This window comes from Limanda limanda, chromosome 13 (assembly GCF_963576545.1).
Source record: "Limanda limanda chromosome 13, fLimLim1.1, whole genome shotgun sequence".
Lineage (NCBI taxonomy): Eukaryota > Metazoa > Chordata > Actinopteri > Pleuronectiformes > Pleuronectidae > Limanda > Limanda limanda.
Genome location: NC_083648.1, coordinates 17,066,649 through 17,088,112, shown reverse-complemented (window position 1 = coordinate 17,088,112; position 21,464 = coordinate 17,066,649). Strand labels below are relative to the sequence as shown.

At 41.7% G+C, this 21,464-nt stretch overlaps 1 protein-coding gene and 1 non-coding gene across 2 annotated transcripts; both read right to left on the bottom strand.

Moving 5' to 3' along the window:
* Positions 1–1,843: 1,843 nt before the first annotated feature.
* Positions 1,844–20,403, bottom strand: ano8a (anoctamin 8a). The gene is made up of 20 exons (XM_061083629.1): positions 20,372–20,403; positions 17,535–17,631; positions 16,642–16,894; positions 13,599–13,709; positions 12,626–12,758; positions 11,362–11,500; positions 11,095–11,191; positions 10,535–10,651; positions 10,253–10,380; positions 9,946–10,107; positions 8,106–8,258; positions 7,693–7,819; positions 6,919–6,974; positions 6,747–6,821; positions 5,377–5,874; positions 4,824–4,985; positions 4,536–4,727; positions 4,318–4,449; positions 3,913–4,023; positions 1,844–2,509 (listed from the first exon to the last, which is right to left on the bottom strand). Exons 1-20 carry the CDS (start codon positions 20,401–20,403, stop codon positions 1,844–1,846), a joined length of 3,441 nt encoding a protein of 1,146 aa, XP_060939612.1.
* Positions 9,489–9,561, bottom strand: trnak-cuu (transfer RNA lysine (anticodon CUU)). The gene has a single exon. It is a non-coding gene; the product is annotated as a tRNA-Lys (tRNA).
* Positions 20,404–21,464: the final 1,061 nt, after the last annotated feature.

The following is a 21,464-nucleotide window of genomic DNA, read 5'->3' as shown; positions in this document are numbered from 1 at the left end:
GGTAATAAGACAATTTAATTCTCTATCTTCCCCAGGTCAGCCACGTTATATTTTCACTTTGTTTAGCCAAAGAACAAACGGAAGCATTTGACCTAATTAGCTTTGCACCTTTTTTGCAAATGTATACAAGCAATCTGTTGCTAATTGTATTAACCACATTGTCAATGTCTGGCACATCTTACCATCTCATCATGTACATTTTTACATGTTACAGTTGTTCAGCTGTTCAGAGGTTTACATAGCATGTGTTTAACTTCGCTGCTTCTGAAAGTCAATCCAAGTAGAATGCACACAATTTAATTTTCTCGAGTAAGACATAAAACTAGAGACATGCAGTGATTTAATTCCCCCGTCTCTTCATAGAAAAGTGCGTTTATTTTACTTTTGTGATAAGATTTGTATCACATCACCTGATAAAGTTTTGAATGTGTTTATTGTTAAACGCTTTGCTTTCAGTTTATTGTACAAATGTGTTGTCGATTTCAGATCATGTTCTCGCATGTGTACTCTGTAAAATACAGTAAAGTCTCAAACTCAGTAAATCCAAACATTTTCAGGGGAATCGAAGAAGATGTCATCCTTCCTATAAAATGATTGAAGGTGTTTCATCGAATTGAATGAAAGTTAATTTGAAACTACAATTGCTGCACTTGGGTCTCACACCAGCCACCAACCAGTACAGTTTCAGTCTCTTTATTTCTAGTCTTTTATGAGGTCACCGTGTCCTTTGACCTAAAAAGTTCCACATTCTAGTTCTATAGTCTAAGTAAATGTTTGTACCTGAAGTAATTAATTCCCTTTGGGTGTTCCAGATGATCTCAATCGCCAGAATGTCACCATGACCTTTGAGCTCCAATATCTAACAGCTAATCTGTGAGTCGAGTGTGAACAGTTGTACCAATTTGAAGAAATTCCTTCAAATTAAAAAAATTGTGTTCACAATAATTGGGCAGACAGACAACCTAAAACATAATTCCTCTGGCCACTGGATGTCGCTGGCACGGAGCCATAATTATGTCCATAGGAGTTGGTTTTAAACAAGAGAAGTTTGATTTCATAGGTTACAATTCTCCAGGGAAATTTACATACAATGACTCCTGTAACAAATCAACCCAGTAACACTCCATCATCCAGTGGTGTTTATGAACTTTCAACCAAATCAGCTGATGCATCATCATTTGATGGGGGTTTATTCAAGTGAGATTTGTTTTGCATCTTAGAAGTACATTCGCTAATTTATGTAATAAAATAATTCATAGAAAATCAAAGTTAAGAAAAATAGAATATTTTTTTCATGGTCACAGTGAATATATTCTGACCTATTGCGGAGGAATAGAATGGCTTCGAAAGTGCACAACTGAAAAACACACGGTGGACACGCAATGCATGCACATGACGTAGCATGCATTAAAATACAGGCGTCGGAAGGAGACGGACGTGGAATGGGAAGCTGCTGTTCGTGTCCTTCTGACAAAACGGGCTCATCGATGATCCTTTATATGTTTCAAATAGACTTTTAAAAAGATCCTTGACAGCAACATCATCTGTTCTGGTGCTGTTGGAAACCAGGCAGTCATGCAGTATTTAAACTGTACGTCTAGAGGTTTCTCAATCCTCCATTCAAACACTTACTGTACATAGTTAATGTGGAAGCTAGATAATCAAGTGTTAGTGTTGTACTTTGTGCGGAGTAAGTTGCATCCAGAGTGTAAATCGAACGCTCTCTGACTTTACATGTGGTCCGTGTGAGTGACATGTTCTCCTACAGTACCGTGAATGTCGCCTGAACATTTGTACATTGCTCTCGGTTAGTAATGTGACATTGGCACGGCTTAAAAGTTCATTAGCTTTTCGAGCCAGAGTTTTCTAAATCAGTCAGTTGTCTGATTGATTCTCCTTTATCAGACTCGTTAGAGGCTAATTCCTCCAGCGACGTGTTTAAGTCATACTTGTTGGGCTGAGCGGCTGCAGCCTGTGTCGCTGGTTGTGTCCCGTTGGCACACACAATGGTACCCTCCGATTTGCTGAAACTGAACAGCTTCCCAGGACTGAATGTCCTGTTGGGGGACTGTGACCTCTCCTGGCCACTAGGGAGAACTGAAGAGGTCACTATTGAGCCTGGTGCTGCTCCTGCTGCCACCGCTGGCTCTTTTTTCGTCTCGGGCGACTTCAGGAACTTCAGAAATCCAGGCAGCTTGGCCTCCCCTCCTGTCGGGGACTGAGCCGGTGAGCGTGAGGAGCCAGAGGAGAACTTCCCCTGGAGAGGGTTGATCTGTTTCAGCTTCATCACGTTGTTGTTTCCCAGCAGAGAGCTGGGTCTCTTGGGCTTGTCCCCCGACTTGCCCCCCGACGATTTGTCGTGGTGATGCTGGTGCTGGCTCTCGGCCTTGTGGTACTCGCTCTCCTGACGGGCCTCTGCCTGCAGCTCGGCCTGACGCTGAAGATCCTCCTCCTCACGCCGGCGTCTGAGCTGCTGTTGGAAGTGTTGCTGGGCCTGCAGCTCATGTTTCTAAAAGGGGGGAGGGCACGTTAAACAGAAGATACGGAGGAGGAGATAGAAAGGGTTATAGTAAGAAAGACACCTTGAGATAGAGAAAGATGAGGGAGATAAAGAAAAGCATGAATACATATGTGGTGAACAGAGCACACAGCTAGAGTAGAAATCCACCCCCTCAGTTTAGAAGTTTCACACAAGACAGAAGTTTCACACAAGAAACATTTGGTTGTTGTTCACACTAAATATGCTGACATTTGGCCCTAACTGTTAACTGCAGACTCTGTCTTTTACACGTCAACAAGTGTAAAACAAGAATCTTACATTGTTTTAGACCAACACAATCATTTTGACGTAAAAGGTGCATTGAGTTGCTGTTTTATTCAGGGCACATTTTCAAAAAAACTTAAGTGTACCTACAAAGGTTGGTGCACAACCCACATGCACTCGGCCTATTAGACTTATGATCGGCTTCTGTGCAAAAGTGAAACCATTTCCTCTGCAGAAAAGGTCTCTCGTTTCATACCTGGTGTTATTATAGTAATCTGCACCTTAAAGGGACGTGACCTGTGAAGCTGCTTTCAGACATCACTTAACACCGGAGATTCTCTGCACTTATTCAAGGAGGGGGTGCATGTGTGGACACAAATGTCAGAGTGAGAGCCTCTGGAATATCTTCAGATTTTCTCCACCTGGAGAATTCAATGTGAGAACACAGCAGGAGATCTACCTGGTGGACTCACCCCTCATCAAAGCTATGGCTATCGGGACGTAAAGAGGATGCAAACAAATAAGATAAAAAGTGTTTCAGAAACTAATTACTAACCCTATATCTAAGGAAATAAATACAATGGAAATGGAACACATGCTTAACACACTTAGATTTTTAAAGTCCCATTCCAGTAGCTTATCAAACAACCTAAAACTCTTCTTTGAGTTACACATATAAAAAAATCCTGTAATGGCCTTAAAATTACTGAAATGTAACGCTACACATTTCGTGACTTGGATCTAGGAATATGCTAATATGGCCTCGCTTTTTCCAACTACTGAGCCAAACCCACATGTCTACAGTATTGGTTGCTTAGGTTTGTGACATCACAAATCTGGGCTGTTTAGCTCAAAATCTGTCTTTTTCATGTAAAAGGCACAAGGCGGACATGCTCACATGTTTAAAAAGATGATTTTCTTCAGAAGATGACTTTAAAATAGAGCAGAGGGCCACTGATGTGATGCAACACTATGCAGATAATCACATCCACTTTTTTCTCATGGAGAGTCAAAAAAGAATTGCTCTAGTGTACATCTTTGGATGATGCACACAAACAGACCAGAGAACACAAGGGGGTAAATATAATACATATATACAGCAGGAGTAAAGTTGACTGAAGGTCTTTCAAGCTATGACACGACTATACCTTGAAAGCTTCCCTTCGTCGGTACTCTAGCTTGGCCATCTCTTCTGCTACCCAGCCAGGGATATCAGGGATGGCAACATGGATGACGTACTTTAGGAGGATTGCAAAGTGCTGTAAACCACCAAGACCACAGAGGGACAAACTCAACACACGGTTACATAAAGACACATTCAGGTTTCCACTTCTGTATTTTTCCTCTACAGAAAAAACAGCTAATCTCATACACACACCGCAAACTCTTACAAGGTTTGTTGTTCATTAATGAATCTGACTGAAAAAAAAAATCTTTTATTAAATCAAAACAACAAAAATTTGCAGGCCATGCACATTTGAATTTTTGAAATCATAATTTTGGGAATGAAACAGACTTTTCTTAAAACTACGAAACTACAGAGCATACAGTACCTCCAGTAAGACAATGGAGATGATGGTCATCTCAGGACTCAGCCAGGGGAACAGACGCTGCAGCTGCCCACACTGACCAATCAGGTAACAGTTAACTATGATGGCTATCAAGCCCATAGCCTCCATAGCAGTCTGGTGTTGAGAGAAAGAGACATGGAAACATTCACAGGCTCCGTCATCAGACGGTTTATCTCACATCCGAAACCAGACTTACTGACCTGCCACTGTCCAATGTTCTCCACTCTCTGGCCAAACGGCCTCTGAAGGCCGGAGCAGAGTTTTAGGCCGTCACTGCGGATCTCGATGATGTTATTGATGAGAGCGCACATGGCTGCCAGGGGAAACGCAGAGGAGAAGAGCACCACGTAACCAAACTGAATAAACATCTCCTGGTAGTCCTGAAGCGTGTCCTGCCGGAGACAAACATCGTGAATTTTGATGAACATTTGCATTATCAGTTTGTAAAAAGTAAAATGGTAATTTCTCTGACTGGATCATAGTCCCACCTCATACGTCTGCATGCAGCTCTCAATCTCAGCCTGGGTCAGAGTCACAGTTTTGGTTTCCTCTGGCGGATCGATCCACGACTTCTTGTCCTCTTTCCCCTCAGCTACGTTCTTCCTTCTATGACAAAGGTTGTCATTCGGCGAGGACACAGTGATGTTCTCCTTCGTATCCTGCAAAAGCGAACCAACATTTAAATGTTAAAATTAGTCTAAAAAACACTTTCTCTTGTGAGACAGTGAGACATCGGCAATTCTCTCAATAGTCTCTCATCTATTAGTGAGAAGTTGAGGTGTGCTTTCACAGAGAATGTCACTTAAAGCGAGGGTTAGCAGGCCTGGAAAAGCCAACAAGAGCAGCCTACACTACAACACATGTTTTTCAGAAACTAAGTACCAACCCTTCCTTTAAATCCATAAAACTACATTGCACACATTAATCTGTGTTGAGATTATTCAAACATAATGAGGGAGGCATTGATTGTTGAACACTTTTAGACTGAAGAGCATAAAACTGCAGCGTGGGATGATAAATTGGAATAGGCAGACAACATACCTGAGACAGCAGCTCACAATCACTGTCCTCGTCACAACTGTCAAAAATACTTGACCGTTCCATCCCTTCCTCTACCATTGTAGGACTGTCCTCCAGGAAGCTGCGGTCCCTCGCCTGCACCTCCGCTGTGACGTCCTGGTAGTCAACCTTCTCTATGAAACTGACTTTACGTTGTTTCAGAGCACTGTCGTTCATGTCCCACTCTTCTTCTGTCAGCCTGAATCCGGCTTTCAGGTCCCCTCTTCTCTTCGGCTCTGGGTTAGCGTTAGGGCTGTGACTGGTGGACAGCCCTCTGGGGCCCAGGAAGGAGTATGCTGTCATCGAGGCTTGGGCCTTCCCCAGAGCCAGTCGGCCGTATTTGAGCGTGATGGCTTGGACCAGCTCCCAGAGCACCTTCGGGGTGAAGACACCCAGCTTGTTCTGCTCATAGAGATACGGCTGGAGGACCTCTTTGATGTTCTGCAGGAACTGGCGAAAGATCAGCAGGGTGGCGAGCATCTGTAAGAAATGCAAAAGGTAAAACACATGCTCATTTTTGAAAGTGTTTAGCAGAGCACACAAGAGAAATGGACAATGTTGTGGAAACAGGTTGATCCAAATCTCTTGTGTTTTCTTTATTTTTTGTTCTTTTTTATATGTACAGTATATTTGAATGTCATATCTCTCTGTATTACAAAAGCAATTCAACATAAAGTTCACCCCATTGTCAACTCATGGACAACTTCCTACACAGCAGACAGTAAATGGTTTAGTTTATAGTGGGCAATAAATCAAAATTTACTGTCATCATTTGAGCATTATCACTTTTAGCTGTAGAGACACACACCTGTAACTATACATGCTACTTTTTTGTTCCACTTTGGGATGTTTTAGGACACACATCATGGATGTATTGTGTTTACTACCCACAGCAAAGACTGAGCATTGAGTCAAAACCCAAGTAGCATATTATAAAATAAACTACATTTGACCTTTCCATGCTATATCTTATTGCTTGAGATGGTGTTAAAGGTTCAGTGTGTACAATTTAGTGGCATCTAGTGGTGACGTTCCATGTTGCAACTGAATACCCCTCCCCCCTTCCCAACATGAAGGAGAACTTGTGGTATCCTTCAGTTGTCATAAAAACTCAAAAGGTGTTTAGTTTGTCCAGTTGGGACGTCTGTACAAAACCATGTCGGCCTCTGTAGAGAGGACCTGCTCCTGATGTTAATATAAAGTATTTAGATATAAAGGGCCCATTCTAGGGGAAAGAACAAAACAGATGAACACTAGTGAAAACATCACTAGGATTATTTTATATTAAATTCCTGCCAATAGATCCCTTTCACCTAAATCTTACACACTGAACCATGTATAGTTGTTGGTACCTCTTTCAGTCGCTCCATGTCCTTGAGGTAGAATCCGATGTAGAAAAGGCTAAGGTAAGAATTGATGAATTCAAACTGTAAAACAAACAGAAAATATTCCAGGAGGTCAAATGCTCATTGGTCAATCAGGATGAATCTACATCAGAATGAATCAAACTAAAGCAGGACTCACAAACACCATCTTGATGATGAGATTATTCTCGTAGGCACTCTGCAGTCTGTAGTTCTCTGGGTGGAGAAAGAAGAGAAACATTACTCCACGTCCAGATGAATGACAGCAGAAAGTAGAGCCTGACCGATATAGATTTTTTGGCGCTGATAGTGATATTAGGGAGAATTTTTCTTTTCTGATACCAATATTTCGCCCGATATATATATTTATAAAAAATGGCAATGATTCCTAAGAAGTCGTTATCAAAACCCTTATGACAAAGAAATGTAATTGAAGTTTTATATTTTACAGTTAAACCATTAACTATTATTACTATTATTAATACTATAAATAAAAGATCAAATACAACCAAACCTACATAACTTGAAGAAGAATAACCAGGAAAATAACTAAATCAAATAATTAAAAAAATGAAATAAATGCACGTATTTGCTGCATTGTTTATTCTGAAAAATACAAGTTTTTATATCAATAAATATAAATGCCAATACCAAAATGTATGTGAAAGGCTCCTATCGGCCACATTTGTATTTGTAAATCATTCCAGCTCTAATAGAAATGCTGTTTTCTTCCTGTTAACCTTTAATTGGCCCATAGAGCTATTTTGTGACCTGTAATCATTATAAATATAATCACCCTATGAAGGTTTCAGGACTAAATTACAAGCATGTCTACATTACATTTTAATTAAATTTATTATAGAGTAATTCTTCTCTTACATTGTCTGTCACAGAAAAAATAATATAACCAGAGAGTGAATGTTGTGCTTCTCACCCATGTCATTGAGCCAGTGGGCAATCTTCTTATACACCTCATCACATATGGATACAGTGATGGCCAGAAGTATCTTAGGAATGAATCTTGTAATACCAGGTAGCTCCTGAATCTGCATCACCACTTCCTGCAAGGTCAATCAACATGATCAATTGGCATTATCAATTAGCATGATACGTATTTAATAGAGTCCCATTCATTTGTTTCTACTCTCAAATCTGTGTTGGAAAATGACACAATTCACTCAAATCTTCTGACTGATATTAATCTATGATATGATGTAACATTTGAATGGAATGCTCTTAATAACAAAATTAAGACTTGCAGAATTATCCATATTTATCATCCATAGGATACATCAACTACATTTGTTTGTAGCCAGTGATTTCTGGCTGTGTTATCTTTTTTCCGACCTGCAGTTCCAGGCATAGGAGCATGGCGATGAAGACGAAACAGAGGCAGAGGAGGCAGATGGGCAGGCTGACCAGCCACCTGAACAGGGCTCTCTTCCAGGGCGGGTAGTAGAACTCCTCACAGCCGGTTACAGGGCTGCAGCGCTTCACGCCCTGCAGAGACGGCAGCAAAAGAGGACAAAGAGAAAGAGAGTGTTAGAGACCTTTGTTTTGATCTTTGCTATCATACTCAGTGGAACATGGACTGGAAATGTTTGTGCATAAGAATGTGCCATAATGAATGTTTTTTGTTTGCTTGAAAATCGCCACCAAGGATGTTACGTTTTCACTCCTGTCCACTTGTTTTTTGGTTGGTTTGGTTGTAAGACTACACAAAAACAACAGAACGGATTTTCATAAATGCATATTTTTTCGATTTACTACTGTTGAGCAAGTTTATTGTAGAAAACAAATAAAACAGACACAGTACAATAAAGCACTAATTTACAGCATGAATCAAAGTTGCTCTACAACTCTCAAACATCTGTCATCAGGCTCTGGTAAATGCCACATAGTGTTTTTAGGCTAAATCTACTTCTACCCAGAAACGAAAATTGCCGATAGAGGGGTGCATAAAGTGTTTGAGTCCACAAAACACTTTTGGAGTTTCAGGGGTAAACAGCGTTGCAGCACAATCCAATCCAATTGAAGTGGATGGTAACCACTGATTCAGACGTAAAGACACAACAGAAAAATAACAAAAAATTGCCTTCGTGCTGCTCTAGTGGTGTCATGAATCCCCGACATTCAAATTCGATTCGAAACGGCGTCATTTACACCAAGTTTTAAGGCTAAATGTCCACTGATATCTTCTGATGAGGTGCAACACTGACCCACTGAACAGTCGCCATCACCATGTTTATTCTGCTCCCCCACTCATACAACTACACACTACTATTATTTAATTTAATATATCTCACTCCTTCAACCTGTAAACTGCTGCTAGCCCTTCATTTAAATTTAAATTGTTGTACTATGTTATATGTTTGTTTTTTTTTATCTTGTATTGCCCGTCTACTAAGTGGATGTTGCCTGCCAGGTCATAAGAATTTCACTGCTCTGATGACGCTAACTCATTTGGTGCAAGTGACAATTAACTTTGATTTGATTTGATTTGATTCATGGACTTTTGGAAATGCTAACCTCTGCTATCTCTGCCACTTCTGGTGGACTTTTAGGCTTAAAACATGGTATTTTTTGTGGACTAAAACACTTCAGCCCCCCCACCCTGCATCGGAGCAGTGGTGAGCATACATAAGTGCACTTTTTATTTCTGGGTGAACTATTCCTTTAACTGTTCGGCCACTACTGGTAGTTCCTTCATCATTAGGAAAAAAGATTGACAGCCCAACGTGGGGCTCGAACCCACGACCCTGAGATTAAGAGTCTCATGCTCTACCGACTGAGCTAGCCGGGCTTACTTCCAAAACCCCGCATTCCTCTATAAAGCAACAGGCCCCCCCCAGAGCCCCCTCCCCTCACTACCTCATCCCCCATTCCATTCATCCACTCAACATGGGGTGTCTTCACAGATCCCACAGGCCCCACCCCCGCTCCCTCCTCCGAGGCCACGCGGGACATGAAAAACACACTCTTCCTTGAAACTTGAAACTTGAAACACTTCCTGGTATTGTTTCCTTATATGGTATCTGCAGAGCTGCGCATGTTCTCAGAAACAGCCGTAAGCTACAGCCTGATATGACGTAAGTGTGACTGGCTCATTGATTTAGGTTTTCACTGTTTTCACACAACTATACCACACTGGTAACTCTGCATTTTCTGCTCAGGCAACACTCCTCACCCGGAACTGTGGCCTGGGCTCCTCCAAGGACTCGGTGGGGGTGTCCAGAGTGCCCCACCTGTAGGCCAGCTCGGCCTCCCGCCTCTTCCAGCGCTCCAGAAACAACGTGGCCCACACAACGTTGAAGAGGGCGAATACCACGCAGCAGATATCCTGACTGGTCTGTGCAGAACATGAGAGAATCAACGATTTATTCCATGTGAAGGTTTTCAGTTTTAAGAAGCAAAAGGAGACGTGACATATGAGAAAACAGGAAGAGCTGATGACGCTTCTAACTCAGGAAAAAGGCTTTAGAGCTTTCAGGTACCTGGTCGGCCTCGGCTAGTATCCAGAGCAGGAAGCCGATGACAGCAGGGTACAGCATGGAGTTGGTGTAGAAACCCAGCCAAGCAAAATACATCCCGATCTTCACTCCAAAGTAGTCACAGATATCATCTAGAGAGCAGAGGAAATTGCAATCATATAATACTCGGGCTCTGGTGAGAATAGGATCATTTGCATGACAAACACATAAGTGTCAGTTAATGTGACTGTATAACTCAGACCTGCTGTCTACAGTATGATTTTCTTCAAAACTGATGGTTCCTACCCAGCGGCTGTCTTTCACATACAGCCTGGACCCAAGACGTCATCAGCTGGTTGAGGATCCTCTGTTCGTGGAGAGGAAACATTTGATGGATCACCCCCCGAGCTATGAGCTCTGGAACTGGAAATAAAGGGTCTACTTAAAAAGACCATATTTTAAACAAAGGCAAATCATCACCACATCTGGGTAAAGGGATTCTGGGTGAAAACCATAGACTAAATATAAAAAGTGAAGCCAAAGCATTCAGATTACCGCCTGGAGGCTGGCTGCAGTACAGGTCATAAACCTCCATGTTAGTGGATGAGACGTGGACCAAAAAGGTTAAAGTACACATCCAGTACATTTACTTTTTATCATTTAAGTTCGTAAAAATGGGCTGAAATATCATGATTGACAGCCTCGGGATTGATTGTTTCAAACACTGCAAGAGGAATCCACTGCACTTGGTAACAATGCTATTTCAAAGGCCACATTTACGATGACAGGTTTTAGAAATAAGGGCAAGAAGAAAAAGAGACATTGAACAGCAAGAAAAAGGTCCCTCATAATAACCACGAGCATACTGATTGGCTGTCCCTCCAGGAAGTGAATGTTGTGAAGGACCTCCCCCTGTTTGGCTCGCAGGTTGTCCAGCCAATACTTAATGATGCTCTGACGCTCCTGAGCAGAGTGACAGATAGAGGGAGGGAAACAAATAAGGAATGATGTGTTACAATTGATAAAGAGACTATTACTATTTTTTTATATCAAAATGAGTAACGCCTATTATATAATATCATGAATATTCACAGCTATACTGGCTCACACGGGCCAGAGTTTTGACCTCTAACCTGTGAGGTGAAGAAGCACAGCTCGCTCTCGATGCTCTCGTAGATGTTGTCCTCCTCACAGGAGAAGCGCCGCATCCCGCCACCAAACTGAGGTTTGACCGCCTTGTACATGCCCATCTGCTCGGCGCCGCGCAGTAAGCTGAGGGTAAATGAACAGCAGGATTAAAGCTGATGGAGCACTAACTCCGTGCAGAGGCCGGGCCGCACATGTTGGATAAATTAAGAGCATTTAGGGCATATAAACAACATACTGTCACACACACACACAAACACACACACACACACACACACACACAATATACTGCAATAAGTACGACAGTGAAATAGAAAGGACTTTGTGTGATTTCTCTCAGCAAGAAGGCAAATACTGTAAGTACATCATCCAAAATGCACACAATTAGAGACACTAAGTGTACTCAATCCCGCTGTTGCCTTTTTTTGCTGTTCAGTTTTAATCTTAATAGTTTCCCAGTTGAGTTCATCATCCCAGTGAGTTATGATAATGTCTCACTCGGAAACCTCTGCAGCTCCAGTTACATCCGGACAAGACGTGATGAAGACAACACAAGTGCTGAGATGATAACTTGACCGAATGTCTCTCACTAGAGAGAAAACCTCAGTCCCCTTGTGAAGCCACACTTAAAATCTCTAGATCTGGATTTTATCTGTTTCTTTCACAAATCAAGATCTACGAAATATTAAGTGAGAAATGATGGGAAATGACTATCAAGTCCCTATCTCACTTTATTTAAAGACAGTGACAATAATTCCTGGATCCCTATATGACCCCTATTTGGGATCCAAACCGAAATCGGTTCTTCTGACCCATGCCTCATCCTTGCACTAAGTTTGTGTCCAGTACTTTTTGCGTAAACCTGCTAACAATCTAACAAAGGGCTGGGGGAATTAGTGCCTTAGACAATTGGACAACAAGGTTATAGTTGCCAGTTGCTGCTCTAATTAGACAAATTGTTTTTAAGAATCTTTTTTTAGTATGGGATTTTAAATGGTTTATAAACACACTTAAACCATACAGGAATATGAGCAGGAAAGATACTTGTTTTGCTAGTGTTGCCGTAACATGTTACAGGATCCTGTGTATATACAGTTAAATAATGGAGAAATTTTACTAAACCAAGAACTCATCAGCTGATTGGAAAAAGTACATATCAGGTTGTTCTCATTTAAAACAGCTCAGACAGAAACTGGCCCACGTGTGCATGCAAACAGACGGACAAACACACACACACATTCAGAGTCTTACCTCTCAAACGTTGTGGTGATGAAGAAGGCGTGTGCCTGGGTGTGTTTATGTTGTCGAATCTGAATGCTGATTTGAGGGATTCCAACACGGATCTGGTTCAGGAGCCACAGCAGAGTGTGGTCATCGATCGTATCTGGGGGGGAGATTTGTTTAAAATGTATGCTAAGTTTGATAGCACACCTGAGATAAACTCACACTCCAGTGGTTGGTGACACTAAAAGGTCAATCCACTAAAATACAGACAAAATGGCATCATCACAACCTCTGTTTTAACTGCTGCCTTCACCATGGGTCTGCCACAGATCTTTAAGGAGTGAGTGACAGCACGACACAAAGAGAGTCCGGTGACCTCGCAAGGTGCCAAACCCACACCCAACAAGCTTCGGTGAATTATGTCCTCATTGTGTGCACTACAAACTTATCTTAACACGTTTACATTTGGTATCATGGTTTGATTTGGTTTGATTTTGCATTTGAATGTTGTACAGGGAAAGAAGTCACATGTTGAGCAGAAATGTGACATAAACTGTGTAGAATAGCATGCAAGGATTTACAGACAAGCAGTCACATAACTCACTTCATATCTGATTAATCCCATTTTAGCGTTGCAACATCATTTCCAGTATGTATTCTACACATTTAGTTTTTTTAATGGGCTGTATTTATAGTGTTTTTTTCTTGTCTTATCGGCCATTCAGACTGGAGGAGGGGGTATTAAACCGCCGACCTTCTAGCCACGACTATTCCAACTGTGAATGAAGTTTGTCGGCGTCAAACTGCAGCTAAATGCTTCCTGTTCACATTCCGTACCCACAACGGCAGCTTCCTTAAAAGATCCCTAAGAGATAGACACAAGTACTGTAAATGGATACCCTCTTAATACAATTAATAAGGATGCAGCATCCTCTAGGTGGTGATTTATTCATCCCCGGGCGAACAGGGCGAACAGGAAGGATGAGCGGAGCTGACGTACCTGGGAACGCCATCAGAATGTCACAGTTCTCGGTTGGCACCATCTTCAGCCAGGACCTCCGAGACATTATGTAGTGTCTGGCCTGGAGGAGGCGCTTCCCAAACAGTTTGTCTGAAAGGAGGAAAAAACTGGGATTAATAATGTTGACAGTGATTACAGAGAATAAACGAAGAGGACAGTGTGTGTGAGAGAGATAAAAGAGAACAGGCAGATGGTGACAAGTTCTCATCAGATGACAGGTTATTCTTTGCATCACTGATGTTGCTTCTTCACTGTATTTTCTGCCCTTGTTTTCTGCTCCGGTCGCAAAGACAAGAAGACAGAAATATCCAGAGCATTTGTCAAGCCAGCGTGAAGGTTGACTGTGCAGCACTGGGTCATATGACTCTGAGCAAACAGACGCTAAGCTGCAAACAAATGTATGATCTCGAAACTGGCTCTTGTGTTCATAGCCAAGGACAAACCAGCTTTTCAAGTCTGTCACCAAAACCCCTGATTGATGACAAAACTTAAGAAGTAGCAGTTTAAAATGTGGAATCATCATTTGTCTTCTTCTCCTTTCACACGTTGGTTCTCATTCTGTAGTCAAACCCACACTCGTGCAGTCACAGAGGCCACAGCGGCCGAGCGATCTCCTCACTGTTCACTGACTCGTAGCATCACCCTCTCTCTCATTACTGTGATGAGATTCTGCAGCGACTGTACAGTGACTGTATTATAACAGCTTTCACCACCACGTCTCCTCCCTCCTCACTGCTGCTGTCATCTCCATGTTCTACAGAGTTACGTTTTACACGTGCACACCAACACAGTGACTGTAAGGAACACTTGATGAACTGTAACACATGAAAGAAAACTATGAAAAACCTTGTTATCATGGAGGAGAGCTGCACTGTTGATGAAGGAGTGTGTTTATCCAGAGATATTATTGGAAATGGAAATCACTGAGCGGTTCTGATGTGTCTGATGAGAACATTCAATGCCTGGGTGCCGGTTGACGTCTCAGAACTGTATATATATAGATATATATATATATCTATATATATACTGTATTTTCTCTATATTTTACTTTTGTTTAACAGTTGAGAGGGAAGCCATGCAAAAACCCTACTACAATTCCTTATAAATAAACATAACAATAACATGATTGGCAGAGGCTTACATATAGATATTTAGCCAGGTTGTTTTTTTCATTATATGTATTTTCACTAACATCCAGTTTCGTTTGCTTAAAATAAGAGAATTGAATTTCTAAAACCTTGTTAATCTCTTGCAGATCTGATTTTATTCAAATCATAACTTTCAACGAATGAACCAATGAATAGTTGGAACATATATCATCTGCTGGATGATATGTTTTGCAAAAGTTAATGGTTAATCAACACTATATAATGTAATTTTCTGACTTCTTAGTGATGTCATGAGGACACCAGGGTGATGTAACTCTTAACATATGATCATTAAATATTTTGGATATACAGTATAAGCCATATGTTTTGTCTATAGTCCTGTGGGATGGACAGATAACACGAAATATACAAGAACTATGCACAAAGATCCTGACTCTTTGTGACTTCTACATGACATCATTGACTGATCAATGTAGCTTTACATTGTCTCTCTGTTACAGCTATTATTTGATATATGATCTGTGGGAAAACCATATTTTGTTGACCTTGACCTCTGGCCTTTGACAAATCAACTTCAAAATGTTGATATTGGTGTAAATTCATCCATTTCTACACACACACACACACACACACACACACATAAACACACAAACAAACACACACACACACAAAAACATTTATATCTTGAGAATATATGTGTAGTTTAAATCTGTTACCCCCACAGACCAAACGGCTGTGGCCATCAGCAAAATTGCAATTCATAGGTCAAAGCATATTAGATCGATTGTTATATTTATTTTCAATAGCTTTTTGTTGGCTTGAAGTTCAGATGCAAAATAAAGCAAGAGCCCAGTGCAATGCAGTGACACTGTTAATGCGTAAGACTACAACGGTTATATGGTCACATGCAGAAGGCCATACTAAAACCTGAGTCTCTTCTCTCAATCAGAACAACCCACACTCTGGGATCCCTGTATTGCACACTATGCAGCTGTTAAAGTAAAATCAGGTAAAACCGCATAAAACACCTGGCCTACCTGTCTCCAGGGGGGGCACCAGGGGGGCACTGGCCCCAGCTGAAATCTGATTGGCCCATGAAGTGCATTTTTTTTATTTTCTAAGCTTTTGTGAAGAGCACATTGTCCTTGAACAATAAATCAATTTCAAAACATTCCCAAGGATCTGTGGGCTTTGCTCAAAGCTTGAGAGCTAACAGTAAAAAATAAGGAATGATACTAATGTGCACCGTTCTGAATCGGGAGTTGTGTCTGGATGTTGGTCATATAAATGGCCCCTCTGTGTAAATGATGGCCCCTGATTTAAGAAAAACCTAGATCCACCCCTGTCCCAGAGGGGCACAGGCCCAGGACCATGGCATGATGGAGCCAATAAAGAGGATGCAATGCCAAGTGATGCCTTATATCCCTCATATTGTAATTCCAGAAATAACCATAACATGTATTTTGCTTACTCACCAACCTTCAAGTTTCCACCAACCTTCGACTAGAGCTGACATCGGAGCCTGCATCCCAGTCTTGACTCTCCTCAAACTATAGTGTGCTCTGTCCGTCGGGACGTGCGTGTCCGCTGCGTAAAAACACCCGCTGCATGCACCTGTGGACCTGAGAGACCGACCGGACCGACCGACGGGTCCCGGGCCTGCCTCAGCCCGACTGCGCACAACAAGAAGCGGGTCAAGGAAAGACGCACCGACACCACCCAGCACCGCCGATCCTCCCTGCCTCCAGCCAGTGGAGTGTGTTAATTTACCAGCGAATGCACCATGTTGCTTATGTGTACGTTGCTGCGTACAGGAGCACAGGCAGCGTGCACATTAACACGCACACTCACACACTAGGATTCCACACGCAGGACAACCGACTGTTTGCATGGTTTTTGTCTGAGGTACCCACCGAGCACACTGGACGGGCTTAAGGACATCTGCTGCTGCTGCTGGGTGTTGGTGGTCCTGTGCTGCTGCTGCTGCTGCTGCTGCTCGCTTGGCACCGTCCTCTCCATCCTCTCCTCTGCCCCGTCAGTGCCGTCGACGTCTGTGCTGCTGCTCCTGCTGCTGCTGCTGCTCCTGGTCACAGCAGCGTCGGAATCAGCTGCTCCCGAGCCCGCAGCCTGCATGGTGCTGTGCAAACACTCCCGCTGGCGAAGGGGCTACCAGAAAAAAGACAACACTTAGTACATGTGAGAGAGGAAAGCCTGTAGCGTGTGTGACAGTGGAAGAGGAGGAGGAGGAGGAGGAGGAGGGGGGGGGGGGGGGGGGGGGGGGTGGAACATGATCATGGCATCTTCACGCTACGCGCACCAGTCGTGACTGAGTAGTGACGACAGAGTTTATGGGGGAAACACCGCGCTACAGGCTGCAGATCTGTTTACATGCTGAGCTCCAGGTGCATTTATCATGTTTCATAACAATATTTAGGTAGATACTCACCTCCCTCGCTTCTTTCCCATTTTGCACTCATGCTCGCCCAACCGGTCGAGGCACATGGAGTCTGATTCTAGAGGTTTCTTCCCATGTGAGACTTTTTTCAACTGTTGGGTTTCTCTATGATATTGTTAAGTGCCCTGAGATAATGTATTTTGTGAATTGGCTCAATACAAACAAAATTGAATTGCCTTTTCTATTTGACACCAACGGGACACTGTTAGAAACATTTGTTTTGAAATATTTTTGGTTCTCATGGAGGAAATCAATGTTAGAACAGCCTGAATTCAAATGCACACAAAAGATCACTCGCATAATTATAACATTCATAATGCTTTTCATGTAAAGTGATTGAATGTGTCAGACTTGATGGCTGCATTCTCCAGATAGGATCTGGCTGCTGGGCAAAAATGTGTTGACCAGCCACTTCCACCCTTTGTGTTCATGGATTGTCTCCAAGTTCCTAAACAGAACAGACAAGGTTAGACAGTATTTGCTGGAATAATGTTACCAGGTACTAAGTCAGTTTAATACAATTTTAATTAATGCAACTTATGGTTTATAAATATAGCTCAATATAAATTAACCAAATAAAGGAATTGAAGCAAGACACAGGGCCCTCTTCAAAATAGGGCCACAGCGTTAACAGAATCTGTATGACATTTTGGGTAATGGGCTTTTTTCATGAAAGTTAAATGGGAAAATTACAACTCTCTGAGGTAAATGAGACAGTCAGCAACCAGTTAGCTTAGCACAAAGGCTAGCCTGGCTTTGTTTAAAATAATATTATCTGTTTACGCCTGTTGGGCCTTCCCACTTACATGCAAATGTCAAGTGAGGATGCCAGAGAAGTAATTCATTGCAGGTGACTCCAATCTATGAAATAGATCTAAAGTAAACCTGTCTTGGTTGATGTCTGGTTGAAGAGTATTTTAGGGATATTGTCATAGCACCTAGATAGTATGGGTCACATGCACTTTGCAGATTTATTCAAAACAAAGAGTTATAGATATTTTGCATATATCACTTTAGCACTTGAACTATAATGAAAACAAATTCAGTCAATAAACCCAATGCACCTGACTCGTTAGATTTTCCATTAACTGCATCTTTAGAACAGCTTTGAGAAATATTGTAGACTAGTTTCTTTATAAAATATAGAGTGATTAACTTGTAACTCTCTGAACCCTTCACACCTGAAAATGGAAGCAGAACCGAAATAATGTTTTCACATCAATTTCCCTCCAATTCCAGTAGAGCAATACACTGCCATGGCCACTAGATGGAGGCAGTTGACAGTTTAAGGCGTGAAGCGACCAGGGCACATCCCTGCTGCTGCTACATAATTGAAACGTGTACCTGATATCCCTCAATTATAAAACTAACGCTTAAATCAAAACACTAGCAGGATTTATTTTATTTTTTTTAATTTTGAAAAGCTGAAGTGGATCCTCAGGTTTGCTTACTCCTGACTCTCCAGGTTTCCAGTCAATTAGAATCTCAATATGTATTATTGAAAAATGATTGGAAATGGAGAAATCAAAATCTGTGGAACCTTCTGGGAAAATTCTACGCCTTTGCATTACACTTCTCTTCCCTTAATGTTGACAAAATGTAGCTGTAACACACTTCTTCAAGAGCTTTGTTCAACGACTGATGTCTCTCAGTGGATTTAAGGGCTCAAACCCCAATGACTGCAGTGGCTTTGGCTCAGTTACTCAGTTACTCAATTGCTTGGCACAATAGACGACCAGGAATCTTCTCTGCATTGCCTGGGGTGTAGCCCCAGTTAAGGTTGACAGAGTGTGATGGATAATCAATGAGATGCTGGTCTGGGCTCACAGCAGCTCAGCTCAAGACGGACACTAAATTACTTTGGTGGAAAAATTCCTTTTGTTTCTTGATAAAGTGCTTGTTTCTAGTTTTGTATAGAGCACAGACAGAACAATGGATAACAAAATAATACTATGGGCATGTTAGCAACCCGATGTTTTCACATAGTGTGAAATATTGCTATGCCTATACATGGCTCATAAAGTGCAGTATGTGATGCCGACAGCATGGCTGTAGACTCGTAGGTGATTTAATGTTATTTCCAAACATGCTGGTTTAGAAATTGAAGAACAAGAGAGTCTGTTGAATCTGGTGTATAAGTTGTGTGTTTAATGCTGTATCCCAGAAAACTCGGATGTTTGATATTCCGACTTCCAAGCATTCCAATGCACGATGATGACATTCCGTCACATGTAAACAAACATGGCTGACCGTGAGAAGCTGATGTTTATCTGGCTCTGGATGAGACGATTCAACTGTGACCAGTGCAGCCTCCGTTCATACTTAAACAGCAGAGGAGGGTAAACAACACATGAGGCAATAGACGCCATTGTACTTTTTTATTTTAATTTTACCAAACTTTTATACTTGGAAACACATTACAATACATAAGATCGAGAGAACACGCACACATGCACTGTCACTCTATCTCACAAACAAGGAAACAAAGAGTCCAACAGAGGGTAGATGGGCCTCAGCGCTACAGTGTGTGTCGCCATTGTTGTGTGACGTCAGACAACTGCTTCTCCGTGAAGTCGGGATAGATCGTTTTTTCCCGAGCTCACAAGTCCCAACTCCGACTTTGAATGGTGTTCCATTTCACATTTTCAGATGGGAGGTTGGAAAATTCCAACATCGGAATTGTCTGGAACGCAGCATTAGTCACAAGTGTGCAGCTGCCAACAAGCTGTTGTGAACTCAGCTTTTGTCACATACAGATTTGACTGTTCCAATTAAGGTTTTTATTGTAATTTTTGTTAAGGTTATTATATTCAGTAAATAAATTGTAACTGTTGAGTTTGGTTAAAACTTTTCTTCACATGCAACACAATGCTTGCAAACATTAGAGCTTAACTTTGATTGATGCCAATCTGTTTGTGGTATTACAGTAACCACAGGAAAAGATTTGTTCATAAATCTGAGAATATGCTGTAGCTTAAGGTTACAAAGTCAAACCCATCCTCTTGGAAACAATCGAATTGACCAATGTTTTCCTTTCCATCACTCAAAGAGGTCAAGGTGAAGGTCAAGGACTATGAAAACAAAAGGACGCCCAGAGCTGGGGGATATTTCGCCTCCCAGCTGTTTCCAGGATTTACTCACACCCCTGTTTCTACGCTGCGGTGTCTGCAAAAGGGAAGGGGCTTTACCCCATGATGTCTTTACCAGCCTGGGCAGCCATGGGGCCGCGAGGGAGCCCAAGCGGATCGGATACGCAATCAGAAGTCACAGTAAAAAGGGGACATTAGCAGCAGCGGACAAAAGAGGTCACAGTCCTGCAACCCCAGGTGAGGAAGGAGGTCGTAATCATTAATTACAGTTCCCTTTCCTGCATAGGGAGAAGGAGGAGGGGGGGCAGCAGCAGCAGGATCGGCTGATCCACATCGACCAACTGCTTCAAAACCATCTAGAATGTATCACTTACCACTGAATGCTCATTTCCATACAATGTCAAATTGATTTTAATTGACTTGTAATGGGAATTAACCTAGTAACCACTCTGCTTATGCCTTCAGCGGAAGGTTCCATCTAGTGTGCGGCTTGATATGAACTTTATACATGTGTTCATAAACATATTTTGCAGAAGTAGTTAAACTGTCCTGGATTTTGAGGAACCCAGTTAGTTTCAGTTTGACACATCTTCATCACATGCCTCTCAAGCATGTGACGGCTGGTTGTGCTTCGATCCTTTCTTTTGAAAGCTTTGCAATAAAACTTACAAAGACAACTTGTCTCAGAACCTAATTTCCAGATTTCACACTACACTGACTCATTATATTTGTGAATTATTGTGTCCCCTGCACTAGGTGAGATCTTTATGGTCTACTGACCAAGGCCTTCTAGTCATCCCAAATTCTAGATAAAAAAATAAAGGTGACCAGTCATTTTCTGTCATGGCTCCCACCCTCTGGAACCTTCTTCCCTTTGTTATAAAAAATGCAGAGTCTGTCAACAGTATTAATAGGTTGGTAAAAACTGACCTATTCTGCAAATATTTGAACTTGGTTCTTATGGCTCCATTGTTTTTGCTTGCCCTCTGTGTAGTTTGTATTCTTCTATTGTTTGTGTTTTATTCTGTGATTTCCTGTTTTTATCCTAATATTTGTTATGTACAGCACTTTGTAACTTTGGTTTTGATAGGTGCTTTATAAATAAAATGAGCTTAACAATTTTTTTCCCACTCATATTAAGGATTCATATTAATTTTATATATTTTTCTGCACTATAACTTATTATTATTGT